The sequence below is a fragment of the Anopheles marshallii genome, chromosome X, assembly GCF_943734725.1.
Source record: "Anopheles marshallii chromosome X, idAnoMarsDA_429_01, whole genome shotgun sequence".
Lineage (NCBI taxonomy): Eukaryota > Metazoa > Arthropoda > Insecta > Diptera > Culicidae > Anopheles > Anopheles marshallii.
Genome location: NC_071325.1, coordinates 1875395 through 1890515, shown reverse-complemented (window position 1 = coordinate 1890515; position 15121 = coordinate 1875395). Strand labels below are relative to the sequence as shown.

General features: G+C 47.2%; 1 protein-coding gene across 6 annotated transcripts in view; it reads right to left on the bottom strand.

Annotated features, from left to right (window-relative positions):
• LOC128711877 (octopamine receptor Oamb) overlaps positions 1–14769 on the bottom strand; it is a 35793-nt gene extending 21024 nt beyond the window's left edge. For all 6 annotated transcript variants that reach the window (XM_053806767.1, XM_053806797.1, XM_053806774.1 and 3 more), the window contains exon 1: positions 14518–14769. In XM_053806767.1, the coding sequence (XP_053662742.1) occupies positions 14518–14769 (252 nt within the window). The remainder of the gene's footprint in view (positions 1–14517) is intronic.
• Between the last annotated feature and the right edge of the window lie 352 nt (positions 14770–15121).

The window sequence follows — 15121 nt, the reverse complement described above, 5'->3', positions numbered from 1 at the left end:
GCACTGCTTCTTCAATATTTATAACAAATTTTCAACAAAGCTGACTTTAACAGCCTCATTCTCAAAAACCAGATAAGTTAGAGACCTGCTTTTTTATGTTTCTTTGTTTAATGCGACAGATTAAAAAGCATGTTGGGTTTTTGCCGCTCATTGAATGTTAATTATGTCGCACTTTATCTCGCCAACTGTCCAATGGTTGCCCATCGGTGCGGTTATTACACATTCAAATCATCACACATTACGCATTCAAATAGATCACCCGTTCCACGTGTACTTTATTCATACATCATGCAAAGTGTATGCTGGACAGGATGATATAAACAGGCAAATGAAAACGGGGGAGTGAATTTCAATCGGGCGCATGGTACTTCAAACCATTGTGATCCTGCTGCTGATCCAGTGTGTAAATGTATTCGGCGGTATAGTGCGTGGGGCCGTAACTGTATGACTGCAGATGGCAAAGGGAGGGAACGGGACGGGTGCGTGAAGGCGAACTGCTCCAAGTGGTCAATTGACAAGGACCGCTAAGGGCCAATACTTACGAGTAGAAATGGATAAAAAAAACCCCCAACTGCAGAATAAAAATAGCGAAAACGAAATCATCCCATCCTACCGTGCGCTTTTAAATTACCAAACTCCCCGACCACAGTCTTTGCCATCCTCTTCAAACCTTCGGTGCGGAGGGATTTTTCCGCAGTTGAATGCACTTCACAAGCTCAAGTGTGTCGCCACTCAAAGGCTGGGGTGGTACGTTGGGTCGGTTCGGTCGAAAATCGATACCGGACGATACGCAATTTCCACACCACCCTCGTTTGCCCGTGCTTTCCCTCCCCTCCCGCAGCAAGCGCCCGTAAGGAGTGAAGTCCTCTCGAGGGAAATGAATTGAATGTAAGGGACACGAAAAGTGGACAAGAAATTATGCTTTGCGGTTTGCTCTAGAGAGAGAGAGAGCAAGAAAAAGTTTCGTCTACTTACAAACAAGAAAAAAAAATTGAAAAGGATGAGGAAGGAGTGTGGGAAGTAGGATGGGAAAGTATGAATGTAAGGGAGGAAAGAAAAATAATACCCAACCATCAAGAAGCACAAATAGTCGATAAAGCTCTTTTTCGCGCGACCAATATTGCAAGGCGCTTCCCACCCGCTTAAAGGTGTGTCAGATGCGAGGGGTTGGAAGGGGTGGAGGGTGGCAGAGGGATGGGAACCAAGAGAGACTCTAGGGGAAGAACTCTTTCGTAACGGACAGAAACGTGCAAACGGACCCATCGAAGTGGTCCTACAAAGTCCCACCTTCCCCCCCTCCCCGCAAACCCACCTTCACCCTCAAAGGATGCTTTCGAGCCGAATTCAGTTGGGAAATTTAACTGCTGTGTGATTTTTTTTTGTTTCTTCCCCTTGTCTTTCACTCTCCCGCAGTAGCTTGCTTTCGGAGCGGTTTAATGTGAAGTGGTTACACAAAAGCAAACTAAGCCACACAGCGCTAATAACATGCCACGCAATAAATCTAACGAGGCACCAAGAAGAGCGCAGTGGAAGAAATGCGAACCACCCCTGGAGGGGGGGGGCGTCTTACAAATTACTCCACACCGGGCCTCCATTGGTTTACATGCGGTGCGAGGAAGCAGGCGCGGTCAGGATCGTTGGTTAGCTTTTCGGCACCATTTCGGAAAAATGGTGAAAGCCGTACCTCTAACCTCGAATCAGGACGAAGCGGTTAATAACGAAGGCAAGCAAACAAACGAGTGTAAAAAAGAAGCAAATATTAATGTGTAAATAAAACAATGAAATAAGGAAAGAGAGAGAGAGGGAGAGATTACTGGGAGATAAAGACCACAAACAGTGGGGTAGATCATACTTTCAACTAGTTTTTCTGTATGCGTTTTGACGTTTGCCATTCAAGTTTTGCAACCCAGGTTGGTCCAGGGAAAAGAGGATTGAATTGTTTCCCTAATACCCAAAAAACCTCTTATTTTTCTTTTTTCTTTTACTTTGATCGCTGATTTGACTTCTAAGGTGTCATGTCTTCAACATCGGGTTGGATTCGTGGTTTGACGCAAGCCAAACCAATGAAATCGCAAGCGGAATCATTTTCATCCTATATAGATTATTTAGTTTTAGTTGCAAACGCTTCGTGATGAGGTTGTCCAATGCTCATTATTGTTACAAAATTATAATAAAAACATTTATAAAGTTTCAATTTAAAATCGTTTTAAAAATCAGGTTTGTAAATTGTTTTATATAAATGAATTTTAATGCTATATTTTATAAACTTTTATTGAGGTTCCTCAAATTGTGGTTCCGCTAAAATGATACCTAAATCTTACAGTCAAAATGTTACACCCTTTACGAATTGCTTCAGCATGTTACAACCACGTACATGTGTTATTTGACAGATGCCGTGTTTAGATTTAAGCGTTCTAACCTAAAGTATGATCTGCCCCAATGTGTGCCCTTTTTGCGGTGAATGAATTATAAATTTTCAATTATCACCTAATCGCATTATCACTTTTACACAAAACGTGTTTTAATCACCAGCCGCGGCCTCCGGAACGTGCGAATAAACTCACCGTGGTTAGATGTGTAAGTGTATGTGTGGGAGGGAAGGAGAAAGATAGAGAGTTAGAGAAAAAGGAAGGGACGACTTACTGTTTCAAGCGAGTACGTGTGCATCCGCTTAGGGCAAAGGCAGAGAAGCTAATAAACGACCTCCAGACACCCCCACTCTCGCCATTTCTTTCACCCGCACATACGTGCATCGCACCGTGCACTCGCGCTGCTTGGGTCCTTCGGCATGAGGATGTGCTTTGAGTGCTTTTATTTGTTTTGTCTACCACACACTCACACACTCTGGCACACGCAAGAGTGGTAAAGAAGAAAGAGGTGTTCTCCTCTCCACCACCAACACTACCCCCCCACCCCCTCCCTTCTATACATGCACCCCTTTGTTCATTCCCTCCACAAATTCAGTCAAATCAACGAAAGCTCGACCTTCTGATGCCAAAAAAAGGGGTTGCTTCGTTCACGGGTAAATCTGAGCCTGTGGGTTCGTTTATTATTTATTCGTTTCTGAGTTACTCTTTCGCCGTCGGGGTTTCTTCCCCTTGCCCTGTGCTGTGCGCCAAGGTTTTCGACACTTTCACCTTTCCCCATACACCACTACCACCCACCGTACCGGGAGGCAACACATTTCCATTCCGCCGCCATCTTTGAGGCTCGCTGGCGCGACGCCATTGCCATTCGTTTTGGTAGCGTTTAAATTCGTGCATAAATAGTCATGTTTTCTGTGTTTTATTTACAGCTCGATCTCCTTCCCTTTGGCACCGATGTTCGTACGCTGTGGGTCGGTTGTGTGACCAAAGGGGCAGCCCTATATCGCAGCAATTGCAACGCAACGGGTCGGTATCGGGGGTGGTATTGGGTGCCGGATTTATGGTAACGATCCCAGCGGGGTGCTTTTGGCTATGGTCGTTGCGGGCGTTTGTTATCCTTTGGGATCTATCCGTGCGGTCTCTACCAGCGGCACGTTTCGGCCTATCTTAATGGACGTACCAACGGTTCTGCACGCCAACGACACCGAAAGACCATCGCGAAGGTGCCCAGATGGTCGTTGTTCTCACGCACCAAAGCGTTCACATAATTCGAGGTGTACTAAGGGGAGTGGGGAGGTCTAAGGATAGGGGAACTCCTGCTCCACCAGTCGACAAACGTGACGCGATGATGATGGTTGGCTGAGTTTTGCATGTGGACAATGCGACCAAAACGACGCAACCCGGGGGGATATAGTAGGTAACAAAACTAAAGAGAGATTGTTTTGACCTGTGTTGCTTGAATGTTTGGAGGAAACTAACGTAGAACAACTGCAGAAGATTATGAAGAATTACAATTGCTCAAATTTTATGCACACGGGTAAGGCACTCGAGACATAGGCGGATTAAGAACCTTGGAAAACCTGGGCAGAATGGTTGGGAGCTGACCTTGGGAGATACCTCTGTTCTACATTTGAGGACCTTCTAGCATCCAGAAAGGGGTTTAAACACCACAAAGTCGGGACCGTTACTATCACAAGCCACATACTCCTCAAGGATCTCTCAAGGAACGATTCAAGGATGGGGAGTTACTCCACAGTCCGGCGAGGGATTTCGTTCCAATATCGCTCAAACTTCGACGTGGAGTTTCGTGATATCATCAACTCCGTCGAGGACAAAATTTGATGGTGAAAACCACAGGAAGGGTTAAACAGTGCACTTCACCCAACAACATGGACCAGGGTAAAGGATAGCAGAACCCAAACCCCGGTTGGATCCTGACGTATTTTGTTAGACATTGGATGTAGAGGTGAAACTTTTTTCGAGACTTCATGCTGCTCAGATTCGGTGCGTTATTCTTTGCAGACAGCAGAACTCTTGAGCTTCATATTGCATTGTATTTATCTCTTAACATACCTCCAAAGTACTGGAGGAGATATAGCTATAAGGAGTGCTACTAGAAATATGTAGGTCTACAGTTACTAAAATTGGATGTCCTCAACTATTACTGCAATATATTTGCCGAGGTTAGGTTAGGAGAAAATTGCACTTTGAATTTGAAAAGCCGAAAGAACTCTGATTGGATGTTACTAAGCAGTTACTCAAACTCCAATTTGATGTACGCAGATGGTAGATAGATTGAAAAATGACTTTCAATGAAGCATTGAAAGACTATTTTGTAGTCACTTAGATGTTCTGTGTAATTTGCTTAAGATCGCTTGGAAAACTCTCAACTGGACAAACTCCCCTCTTCGACCTTTTGGTTGAACTGAAGAGAGCGATTTAGATAATGGGAAAAAAAGATTGAAATACACGAGATAAGATCCCGAAATACCACACACATAACCTCTCCACTGGTGACGTCCAGAAGAGCTTGATCCATCTCCTCTTCGTGTTTGTTTAGCGTATATCATGAACCGTTTCGCAACTTCAAGGATATGCACGGAGCGGCCAAACCCAACCAAACCGCACAATGCAACACGGGCGCATATAAATCAAAGCACCCAACCGCACAGTCCAATCGATAAGCCGTATCGCCGTGTCAAGACGACGAACCTCCCCGCCGGACGAAGGTCGAAACCATTATTTCTCTAGCCTCGCTTACCCGGCCACTCCAGCCCGTAATTAAAGTTGCGCCACCGTCCCGGCGTGGCAAACGAACGCCAAAATAGTAATCGGACATATGCAGCACGCCGTTTCGGAAACGGATGCGACCTTCTGGTGCACACACGCGAACCGGCGGCGGTTTGTGCGGTGCAAGCAAATCGAATACCTTAATGATGCACGAAAAGCGCTCTGCTTATCCGTTGATGGGTGTGTGTGTTTTTTGTTGGTCTTCTTTCCCTCGCTCACCGAACGAGAAAAGGGAAAATCGAGCGCAAGCGGATTGAAGTTTGGTAGAATATCGCTCACCCCTACCAGACACCAGCTGCAACGACCGAACACCCCCATGCGGAGAAGTGCCTTCCGAAACAGGGTCGTAAGAATACAGGGGGGGGGGGGGGGGGGGGGGGGGGGTTGGTGTGGTAGGGAGCAAAAAAATAATGAAAACTATTGTAAGGGAAAACTTCGACGGAGAAGCGCCTTGAACGGCAAAAGTTGAGCAACCTCTCATACTCCCCGTTCCGTTAGGTAACTACTTCAAACGTACCGAGTACGGGCAAGCTTTTCGCGTACATGTCGGGTTTTTTTTCTTCCTTCTCCATTTGTTTCGTCCAACGGTACAGAGGCCGATTTATTAAAACCACTACACGTGTCCTTTCCACCCGTCCGACACAGGGGAAAGATGGAGGGACCTTTTGCACAATCGCTCTATTCAAAGTGTTCAAAACCCGCGTCTACTCGGAATAAAACTGCAAGGAAAAAAAGAGAAGGAAGGGAAAGGGGGGGGGGGGGGGAAAGAAAGAGAGAGAATAAACCTCAAAACAGCGCTATGGATATCATTCCATAAGGTTTGAGTAGGCTTTTCCACGGCGTCAGATAGAAACAAATGGGACAAACGAAGATTGGGAGGGTGCGGGATGAGGGGGGGGGGGGGGGGAGGATATGGGCAAGCGAAGGAAATATACGTTAAACACACACATACACAACCGCCATATTCATCACGGAGCGCAATGATAAAGGTGATCGGTCATAATTACGCAATGTCCCACTAACTTGTTGTGCGCGTTGCCGCCATCTAGGCGCAATACTATAATCGATCTTTGTTTGTAAAGTTTTTTTTTTAATATACTTTTTTTTTACCGCGGTGGAAGTTGTTTCCAAACAAATGCTCATAATTCCTTCTAGAGTTTCGCGTTTTTGCCGACTTCAGATATATAACGCCCAACGGTGGGGAGCTGTTGAACCCACCGATATTTTCTCATTCACTTATATCGCGTAAAGTTGCCTCAACACACAAGTCGCACACCAACCGAACAAAAACGTGGTGGTGCTTCGTAGCCACTCCATAAAGAAACCCACCATAATGCAACATTAAACCAACTGCAAGCGTGGTTTCCTTGCGATTTTAGCAGTCGTACAAAATTTGGGAAAACTAAACTAAAGCCAAAAAAACAACCATGTGGAAAATCATCCACCGGGGCGGGGGTTTACCTTACGGAAACTTTTTGGCCCGGTCGCGTGTTTCGTCGTGCCCGGTTCTTTTGGCGGTCATACTGACTAGCTCCTTGGTTTGGTTGCCCGCTTTACGGTCGGGCGGTTTTTAAGAAGCGAGCGAAAGCGAGTACAAAAACCTTCCGCCTTCGTTCTTTGGCCGTGCTTGAAGCGACGAAAACGTAGAAACGGTAGTTTTTTTGGTTTTTTGAGAGGAAGACGGAAAGCATTAGTGATCATTTTTATCGGTAAACTTCCACACACCGTTCCGAGGCTTGCCAACTCACATCGTGGGGGCAGCTTAGGCGTATTCGCTCGGTGAGTCGCTTAGCGTGCCCGGTGGCAGGCGGTAAGCGACGAACCCTTTATTTAAAATAAACTATTTTTTCCTCAATGGCTTAGTGTAGTTTTGCTGCTTTTAATGTTAACAGTGTAAAAGAAGTCTAAATACCGCATTTGCTAAGCTGCCAATGGAAGGTTTGAGAAAAAAGTTTGTTTGAATTGCTGCTTTTTTCCTTTCGCACATTTTTTTTTTTATTGAACCGTTTCGATGAAGTCATCAGAAACACATTTGCAAAGTGTGCCGGGACAGCGGCAACGAAGGGCGGTAGGGGGAATGTAAATGTGGTAAAGAATAAAAGGAAACTGCTCTCGCATAGAAAAATAAAAAATGTCGCCCCCCTACCACCCCCCTAAACCAAATGCTCACTGAAAAGCACAGGCGAAGCAGGCAAAACCGGACGATTGCTGTGGAAGGGCGGAAGCACGCGCAACGTACCGGGATAATGGTCACAGAAAGAACGGTGCGAAATGCAATTTAAATGATTCAACAAATGAAAGGCGAAACTTGGAAATCCCTCATAGTGTCGATGAGAACGTACGGCGTAAGAGTGACACCGTGCATCCGTACCGGCACCCGCTGCTTTTCTTTAAAGCAATTTAACTGCAAAACCCAGCAGCCAATAAGAAAGAGAGAGAGAGAGAGAAAAAAAACTAGAAAAGAAAGAAAGGAGCAGGGAAGAGAAAAACGAAACACAAACGAAAGGGAAAGAAGGGCTCACTTCAAACTTAATTAACCGACGAAGTGAGCTGTCGACTTGTCGTCGCCACAGCTACCCAGTGCAGATCTGCTGATTGAGGCGTTTTCATTTCACATTTACCTTACAACACCACCGGCACTCATCCGCCATTTTCCGACCACCTCGCACCATGAGGCCAAATCGAATTGGAATAGGGCATCGTGATGGTGATGATGATGATGATGATGAAGAAGATGATGGTGGCTTACACCCAATCCTTCCCGAGAGTTACAGAGCACCGAGTGTATGGTGACGCTTCTGTGGAGGGTTTGAGCGGATGGTATTCTCTCTCCTGCTTTCCATCCCCTTTTTACCCCCGCAAAGCACTCTGGCCGGTTCGGGAAGGATTCGTTTTATCCTAGCGCACCTTTCCGCACCTATTCTCCGCAGTCTGGCGGATATTGAATGAATTTGCAACCCCGAAACTGATACCATTTTCTTTTACACGCACACACACACCCCCCGCAAGAGTGTGACTAACGCGGTGGTAAGGTTAAGGTGACAATATGACCCACCGTTCTTGCTTGGGGAGCTTTTCTTGGGAGGTAACAAGTAAAAAAAAACGCGAAAACAGAGATAGAGTGGCAACGTTCTTATCGTCACACGTACACAGTCATGGTTCGTCTGAATAATAATAGCACGCCGGGGTGGAAAAGGAGCCACAGAAAAAGCACTGCCCATTTTTTTTTCTTTTCGTGGCTTCCCACTTCCCCACCCAGTGATGGTGGGAGAAGCTCGAGCACGTTTCCATCCAGTTTGCCTCACGGTGCTTCTTGCCGGGCGAGGGTTTCCTTTAACTCGTGCACCATCAAAGCTATTGGAAGCTTTTGAAGAATTATCACGCTGCAAAGTACGTATATTAGAATCCATCCCGAGGGGTGAGTCGGTTTTACGATGGGGTGGGAAATCAACAAGATGGAACGCACCTGCGCGTAAAGCTGAACTCTACCCACACCAATGCACTGAACAAATGTTGCAATAAAATTGATAGTAAAGTACATTTCATGTTTAGTTATGGATTTTATCACCTGGTGGCGCTAAATCATAAAAAAGACAATAAAACCCTACCCAAAGCGCAAGACATTCTATTGTGTTTTATTGTTTTGTAATCTTATAATGCTTTTCCATCTCATAATTTTAAAGCTTCTTACAAAATTATTATATTAACAAAACATAAGTAATGGAAAAAAGAACCTATGGGGACGCCTGGTACTTAATATACTTCCAGTAGCAATAGTATTGAGCTTAATGAGACTTATAAGACGATCCATCCATATGAAACTCTAGTAAGAAGTTATTCATATGAGCAGTCAGGAGAAGACTCTTAAAAGATTGGCAAAATGGCATTTTCGAAGCATAAACTAAATATTTATTTATTTAATGATTTATTCCAATATGACAGCTTTTCAGTAAAGTAAATTTGTAACAATAAAACACCTCAATGCGCTAGTTTTGTAATGCGTGCTGTAATCCATTAGGCGTATATAATGCACACATCACAAAAGCGCCCAAGAGTATGCAATGCACGACGCGACAAACCGCCTAATAGTATGCAATTAAAGTTTAAAAACTGCTATTTAAAAAAAAGAACCTTTCAATCTAGTGGTAGGAGCGTAACGTCAGGGTTGAAGCAAAAAAAACCCTCAACGTTTCCTCTTCTCTTCCCATTAACACCCTTCGTTCAGCGAATCCTTATCAGTGTTTATCACATACAAACTCTTCAGGTCACATGTCACCACCACCAGCTGTGGAGGTTGGAATACAAACGAAACAAAAAACCTTATTGGAGGCAACAAAACAAGGCAAAAATAAACAGCTGCAAGCAAGTGTGAAGCGAGAAAATGAATGGAAAAACTACATCCGGAGAAAGAACAAAAAAAACCAACCTGCCGATAAAGAAACCCTGGTGCATTGGGCAGTGTGGAAGGGCGGAGAGAAGCGATTGGGAGGGAGCAGGAGGGATGGGGGTGTGCGTCTTCGTGCGAAGCAGATGAAGAGAAGCGAAATAGGGTTACGCAACCTTTATCAGATAAAATTATTGGCTTTCATAATAAAGCCAATTTATAAGATAATTCAATCTGCAACGGTACACGACCGATCCCCGGGTAGGGGGTTGTGCTTCACCCAACGGAAACGGAACGGGGAGGGGGGAGGTGTTGTGTGCGCGCACACCGCCACGAGCCCAGCTGGCATGATAAGGATCGGAACCTGAACGAAGCACGACGTGCAGCAGAGAGGCATCATCCTTGTGCCGTGTCTATGTTAAATATGGGATGGGGTCCACTGTAGCGATTAACCTTTCCACGAAGCTCGCAAGATGGCGCAGATCATCCTCGGAGATTCTAGTTTGCTTTTCTTTTTACCCCCCTCCCTTTCTTTCTTTGTTGCGGCTCCAAGTACTGGCTTATCGTACGCTTTCGCACTGCTGGGAGTTACTGCTGCTATCAGCTCGCGCCACCTCATCCATCCCCCGAACCCACACCATCGCAAATATGATCCTGGTGCTCAGTGTGCTGCGAGGATACTCGGTTCTTCTTTCTGCTTCGCCCACCCACCCGCCAGTCTGTTTGTGATAGCACGTTGCCGTGCCCGATTTTCACCCCGTTCAGAACGCGCTCAAGCACACTCACATACACACACTTGGATACGGAGTTTCCGGTTCCGAATTTTCCTTCCCAAAACTGCCACCGATCGGCTAGAACCGTTGATGCCATTTTTCTTTTCTCGCCTATCCCCTGGGCCGGACTCGATCATCAGCCAACTCCTTCGACACGATGGAAAACCATGCGAGCACGTGCGTTCGAGCTCCGTACATTGGGGATAGCGTATAGGGGGAGGGTGGTCGGAAAACTCATTTTCCAAAAGCCAAAAATGCACACTTTTTTGTTGTTGTTTGTTGCTTCCCGTAGCTGTAAATTTATGATTCACAAGCCGAATAAGAGGTCGTGTTGTCTATCGAGGGTCTGAAGAGGGAAAACGGGAAACGGGGAGTCTCCAGTGGGTGGGTTGGAAATATGGGAGCAGTGATTTTTAATACACTCTCACATACACCCAAACACACGGAAAAATGTACACACCGATAGGAGGGAAGGGGAAGGACGAGCACAGCGGGACAGAAGGATTGATAAGAAATCTGAATAAATTTGAATGAATATTGAGTTTCGGTTTTTTGTGCTGGTGGTGCGTACTGGTTTTCCCTTTTTCCTACCACCACATTTTGGCTGTTATCTTCCACCGAAGGGTGTGGGGGTGTATCTTCTTGATTCTGCATACATTTAGGGGCGTAGCGTACCCTTTTCGTTTGCGCACCCTCGCCCACTTGTAGGCATCGAAGGGGGTTGTTTCGATGTTTGCGATGTTGCCTTTGCCCGTTAGGTGAGCAAATATCCCCAAAGGAGCATATGCTACTTCATCCACCTCCCCCACCTCCCTCACAACGCACCCCCGTTCCAGCAAACGGAGAGCAGCAACCCCCTTCAGGCGGGGGTTGAGAGAATGAATCACTGATTCACTTCACTCCCAGATCCTTTGGTGGCAAACTGCAGTTTATCGTCTGACAGTCATTCGTTTCAACCCCCAACTACGGGGGTTCACATCCATGGGAAAAACAGCACACATACACACTCAACCCTAGTGGGATCCGGTTTTCCCGGTGCGGTTTGGAGTGGAGTGGTCCGGATGGGGTGGGTTTGAACGGGCCGATTGTGGTTTTTCGATACAATCGTGTTTCCCAAACCCAAACGCCCGGGTTGGGGAGGTGGGAGCGGCGATGTCCTGCGTACAGCCCGAAACCCCACCCCGAGTTACAGCTAGACCACTTCGTTATTGTTCTTTTATGCTAGTCGCCCATTCGAAACCGTATCGCTCGCACCAGGACGATAACATCTTATCCAGTGGGAACCGCTCTGCTGGAAACGCAAATTCTACATTACATTCGAGGTTGTTGCTGGGGAGTGGGAGCCCCCCGGTAGTGCCGGTTCGGGTGGGGTGTTTTGGAGGGTGGGAAAATTAATAATCTCAATCAACGGCCGATCACGTAGCGGTACGGGAATTGCTGCCCCGTAACGGGAGTGTGCTGTCTGGACGTTACGAAATTTGCTGGAAGATCACCGTGGGACTCACTTGGGCCGAGCCGTTGAGGTCAGTAGAAGCCGGCTTTAATGCCCGATCTGCTGCTGCTGGTGTGTGCGTGTGTATCGTACACTCGCACGATAACGATAACGTTCAGCCCGGTCCGGTGGTTGCACGCCTGGCGAAAGGATCATAAACATCGTCGGGCGTCATTTGTGGCTTTCATGGTGGAGGTTTTCGGATAGGTTCGGCACAATTTAATTAAGCTGCACGTATTAAGCCTATCCAGGGCCGTACGTCGGTGGTGGATGGTCTACCGGTGTCTACGGTAACGTACCTTCCAGCATCGTCCACATGTGCTGATCCAATTTTGACACATGATATGGATTGACAGCTTCCCCGCCCATGTAATGGAAGGGGGTGGATTTGGAAATTATTCGAATAAACCCAAAAGCACTAGCTTGAACAATTTGCGTCTTGTGCACCGACACTGCTTTCCAATTATAGATTTTACATAAATATCCTCTCAGCAACGCGGCGGGAAGAAAGAAATTCAGAAGAAATGTTTTTATAATAATTAATTTTCTGATAACATCATGTTCCTGACAATAAAGCAGACACTACAGAAGCATCCCAAAGAGGTTAAATATTAAGCAGACATGAAGGTAAAGTGAGTTTTAGTACAGAAAAAACCAGGTGTTGAAGCCCTAATCTGTACGGAGTTTAAAAGCTTACATTGCCAAAAGTTCCACAATTTCGTGTGTGAAAGTTTGTAAAGGGTAAGTCAACTGGGATGTTTCCTGCAGAGCAGTGGCCTCCTATCCGAGTTTTGGTCTCGATATCTTCAATAACAAAGTAACATTTCAATCCGAGGTCATATACGACCAATAGTCGAGTAGAGTCCGCATTTACTACAGTCAAGCCTCTTTAAGGCAGTGTCTCTGAAAGTCCTTTTGGCTTCGTTTACAGAGTATGATTGAAGATACCAATCAAGTGTGTTTGTCTCCCAAAGCTGCAAGTCTCTCTAAGATAGCGGTCCCTTCAGCTTGCAGGTTAGAGAGACTTTATTGTATATATTACACCATCTCCTCGCAGGTGACCTACAAAATACATCTGACATTCGCTCTTTAGTTTGAGTCCCTGCAGCACATTAGGCATCTGCTAGAGGCTCTTTCCAGAACTCCAGAGAAGGAGAGTCTTTTTTCCGAATATCGAAGCAGGTATGGCAAAGACCTTCGTTCATCAGGTATCTCATGATGACTTCTTCACTCTGTTGTACCATAGTATTTGTCGCTAGAATTAGCCTTTGAATTATGTTAGTCGCAACAGTTTTGTCAGTGTCGGATAAATATTTAGTGTTGTTTTAATTAACAATTTCTAAATTACCAAACTACGGGCCAACGGGAATGACAGTCACACGAACCTATCACATGATTATTCAGACACTCATTCGAGATGCAACAGCACAGTCATCTTTGCAGCACAGAGACAGCATTGAGCAGCAGGTTTAATAAAATATCTTGAAAACAACAAAACAAGTGCTCCGCTCTGCCACATCTTGGAGCCTTTTTGTTTGTCGCACGAGCTCTAGATCGATCGGAGTTGCTTTATTAAGCGGGCATTATCTTTAACCAGGCACGTGCCTTCGTACCGGGCATTCGTGTTGCACGACAAAACATTGACCATCGTTTTGTCGACTCCGAGGTGGATGTCGTTTATTTTATTACGCTGCTCGCCCCAAACACGAACGTGCCGCCCCCACCCCCCGGGGGGAGGGGAGGGGTGTTGGAGCACCACCGGGGCCCAAAGTGAGCAATCGTGGGCTTCGTGCAGCGTGGAACATAATTGCCATTTCGTGGTGCACTGCCGGTGCACGTTTCGCCCGCGCCCGAACGCAACACAATCCAACGGGGGTGAGAATGAGGCGAGCGTGCGGCGGTGCGGTTTGCAGTTGCAAATGTAAATGCATCGCCGTCATCGGCCAGTGCTGGCGGTGCGAAAAACACGATCGACCGTATGCGAAGATTTTCTGCGACAAGATGTTAACACTCGTGACTCGGCGATGTGGTGCGCCGAACGTTTCGCACAGCGTCGCGGCACGTTAACCCTTGCAGGTTATGGGCACCGTTACGGGGCATTAGCGTGACGGTTGTGACGGCTTGATGACGGGCCGGATATCATCGGGACTACCGGTGGTGGAGGTGTTGCCCGACTTCCGGACGCGGTGGACCCCTTTCCGGTTGGCGTTGGCGCCGGGAGTCGCGCGGGTCATGTAAGGGTTGGAGCCCATTATTATAGTCGCGGCAATTCACCCTCGTTACTGCCACCTTGTGTCGCGCCGTGTGACACTCTCCATCCGGGCGACGGTGGAAAACAGCCCGGGGTGTTGGGTGGGTGTCACAGGGCCGGAGACGATTGCACTTTGCGCATTTGCATAGAAAATCGGCGTCCCCGATCAATCGCTGCGCGCTGTACACGCGAGAGCGGACGGTTGAAGACTTCGTTTGAGAACGAGAGGAAAGACATAAGGAAAGAGCCTGACCGGGGAGGCGGGGAGAAGGTGGAGATGTCAGGTGCGTAAAGCGCTTATCGTGATGCACCGCGGAAAGCAGGAAGGAACGAGTACGAGCTCGAAATGCCGGCACGCTCGAGCAAAACCTTGCCAAACACCGTCAACAAAAACCGGCCACCGGGGAACGTAAGACGCGAAACCTTCCAACCCCCTTTTAGAAAGGAAAAAAAAAACCTACCTTAAACACCTCCCAGGTGGCCGAAAATGGCAATACAGCTAATCCGACTAATAAATCAGCAACAGCTAGACTAACGATGAAAAAATTGGTTACACTGCGCAGCTTGTGCGAGCAGAGCACGGCCGCAATCACCAGACAGTTGCCGACGATGACGAGCACGTTGATGAATGCCAGCACCGCCAGCGAGACCAGATTGGTCGGATCCGTCCACTGTACGGACGCGAGCAGGCTGGCACACTCCGACTCGTTCATGGCTCCGGTCCGTTCCGTGGCGGTTCGCGACGTTGACGACGTTGACGACTCTGCGGTGAACGCTGCTAGTGGGCGACCAGTGGGCTCCGGTGTGGTGCGTTGATGCTGGGGCAGCTACTGCGATGTGGCTGCGGCTGCGACGGCTGCTGCTGCTGCTAGTAGCGTCATGGCGTCTTTCCCCTGCGAGCGAGCGAGAGAGAGAAAGAAGAGGGGCGAATGAGAGAAAGTACAACACGAGGTGAAAGAAAGAGTGAGCTTGCGAGGATTGAAGTTCGAGAGATCGAGCATGGAAGTTGCTCAAGATCTGCGATGCGTGGGTGGTATTATTTGCCCTCCCATCCGCCAAGATGGC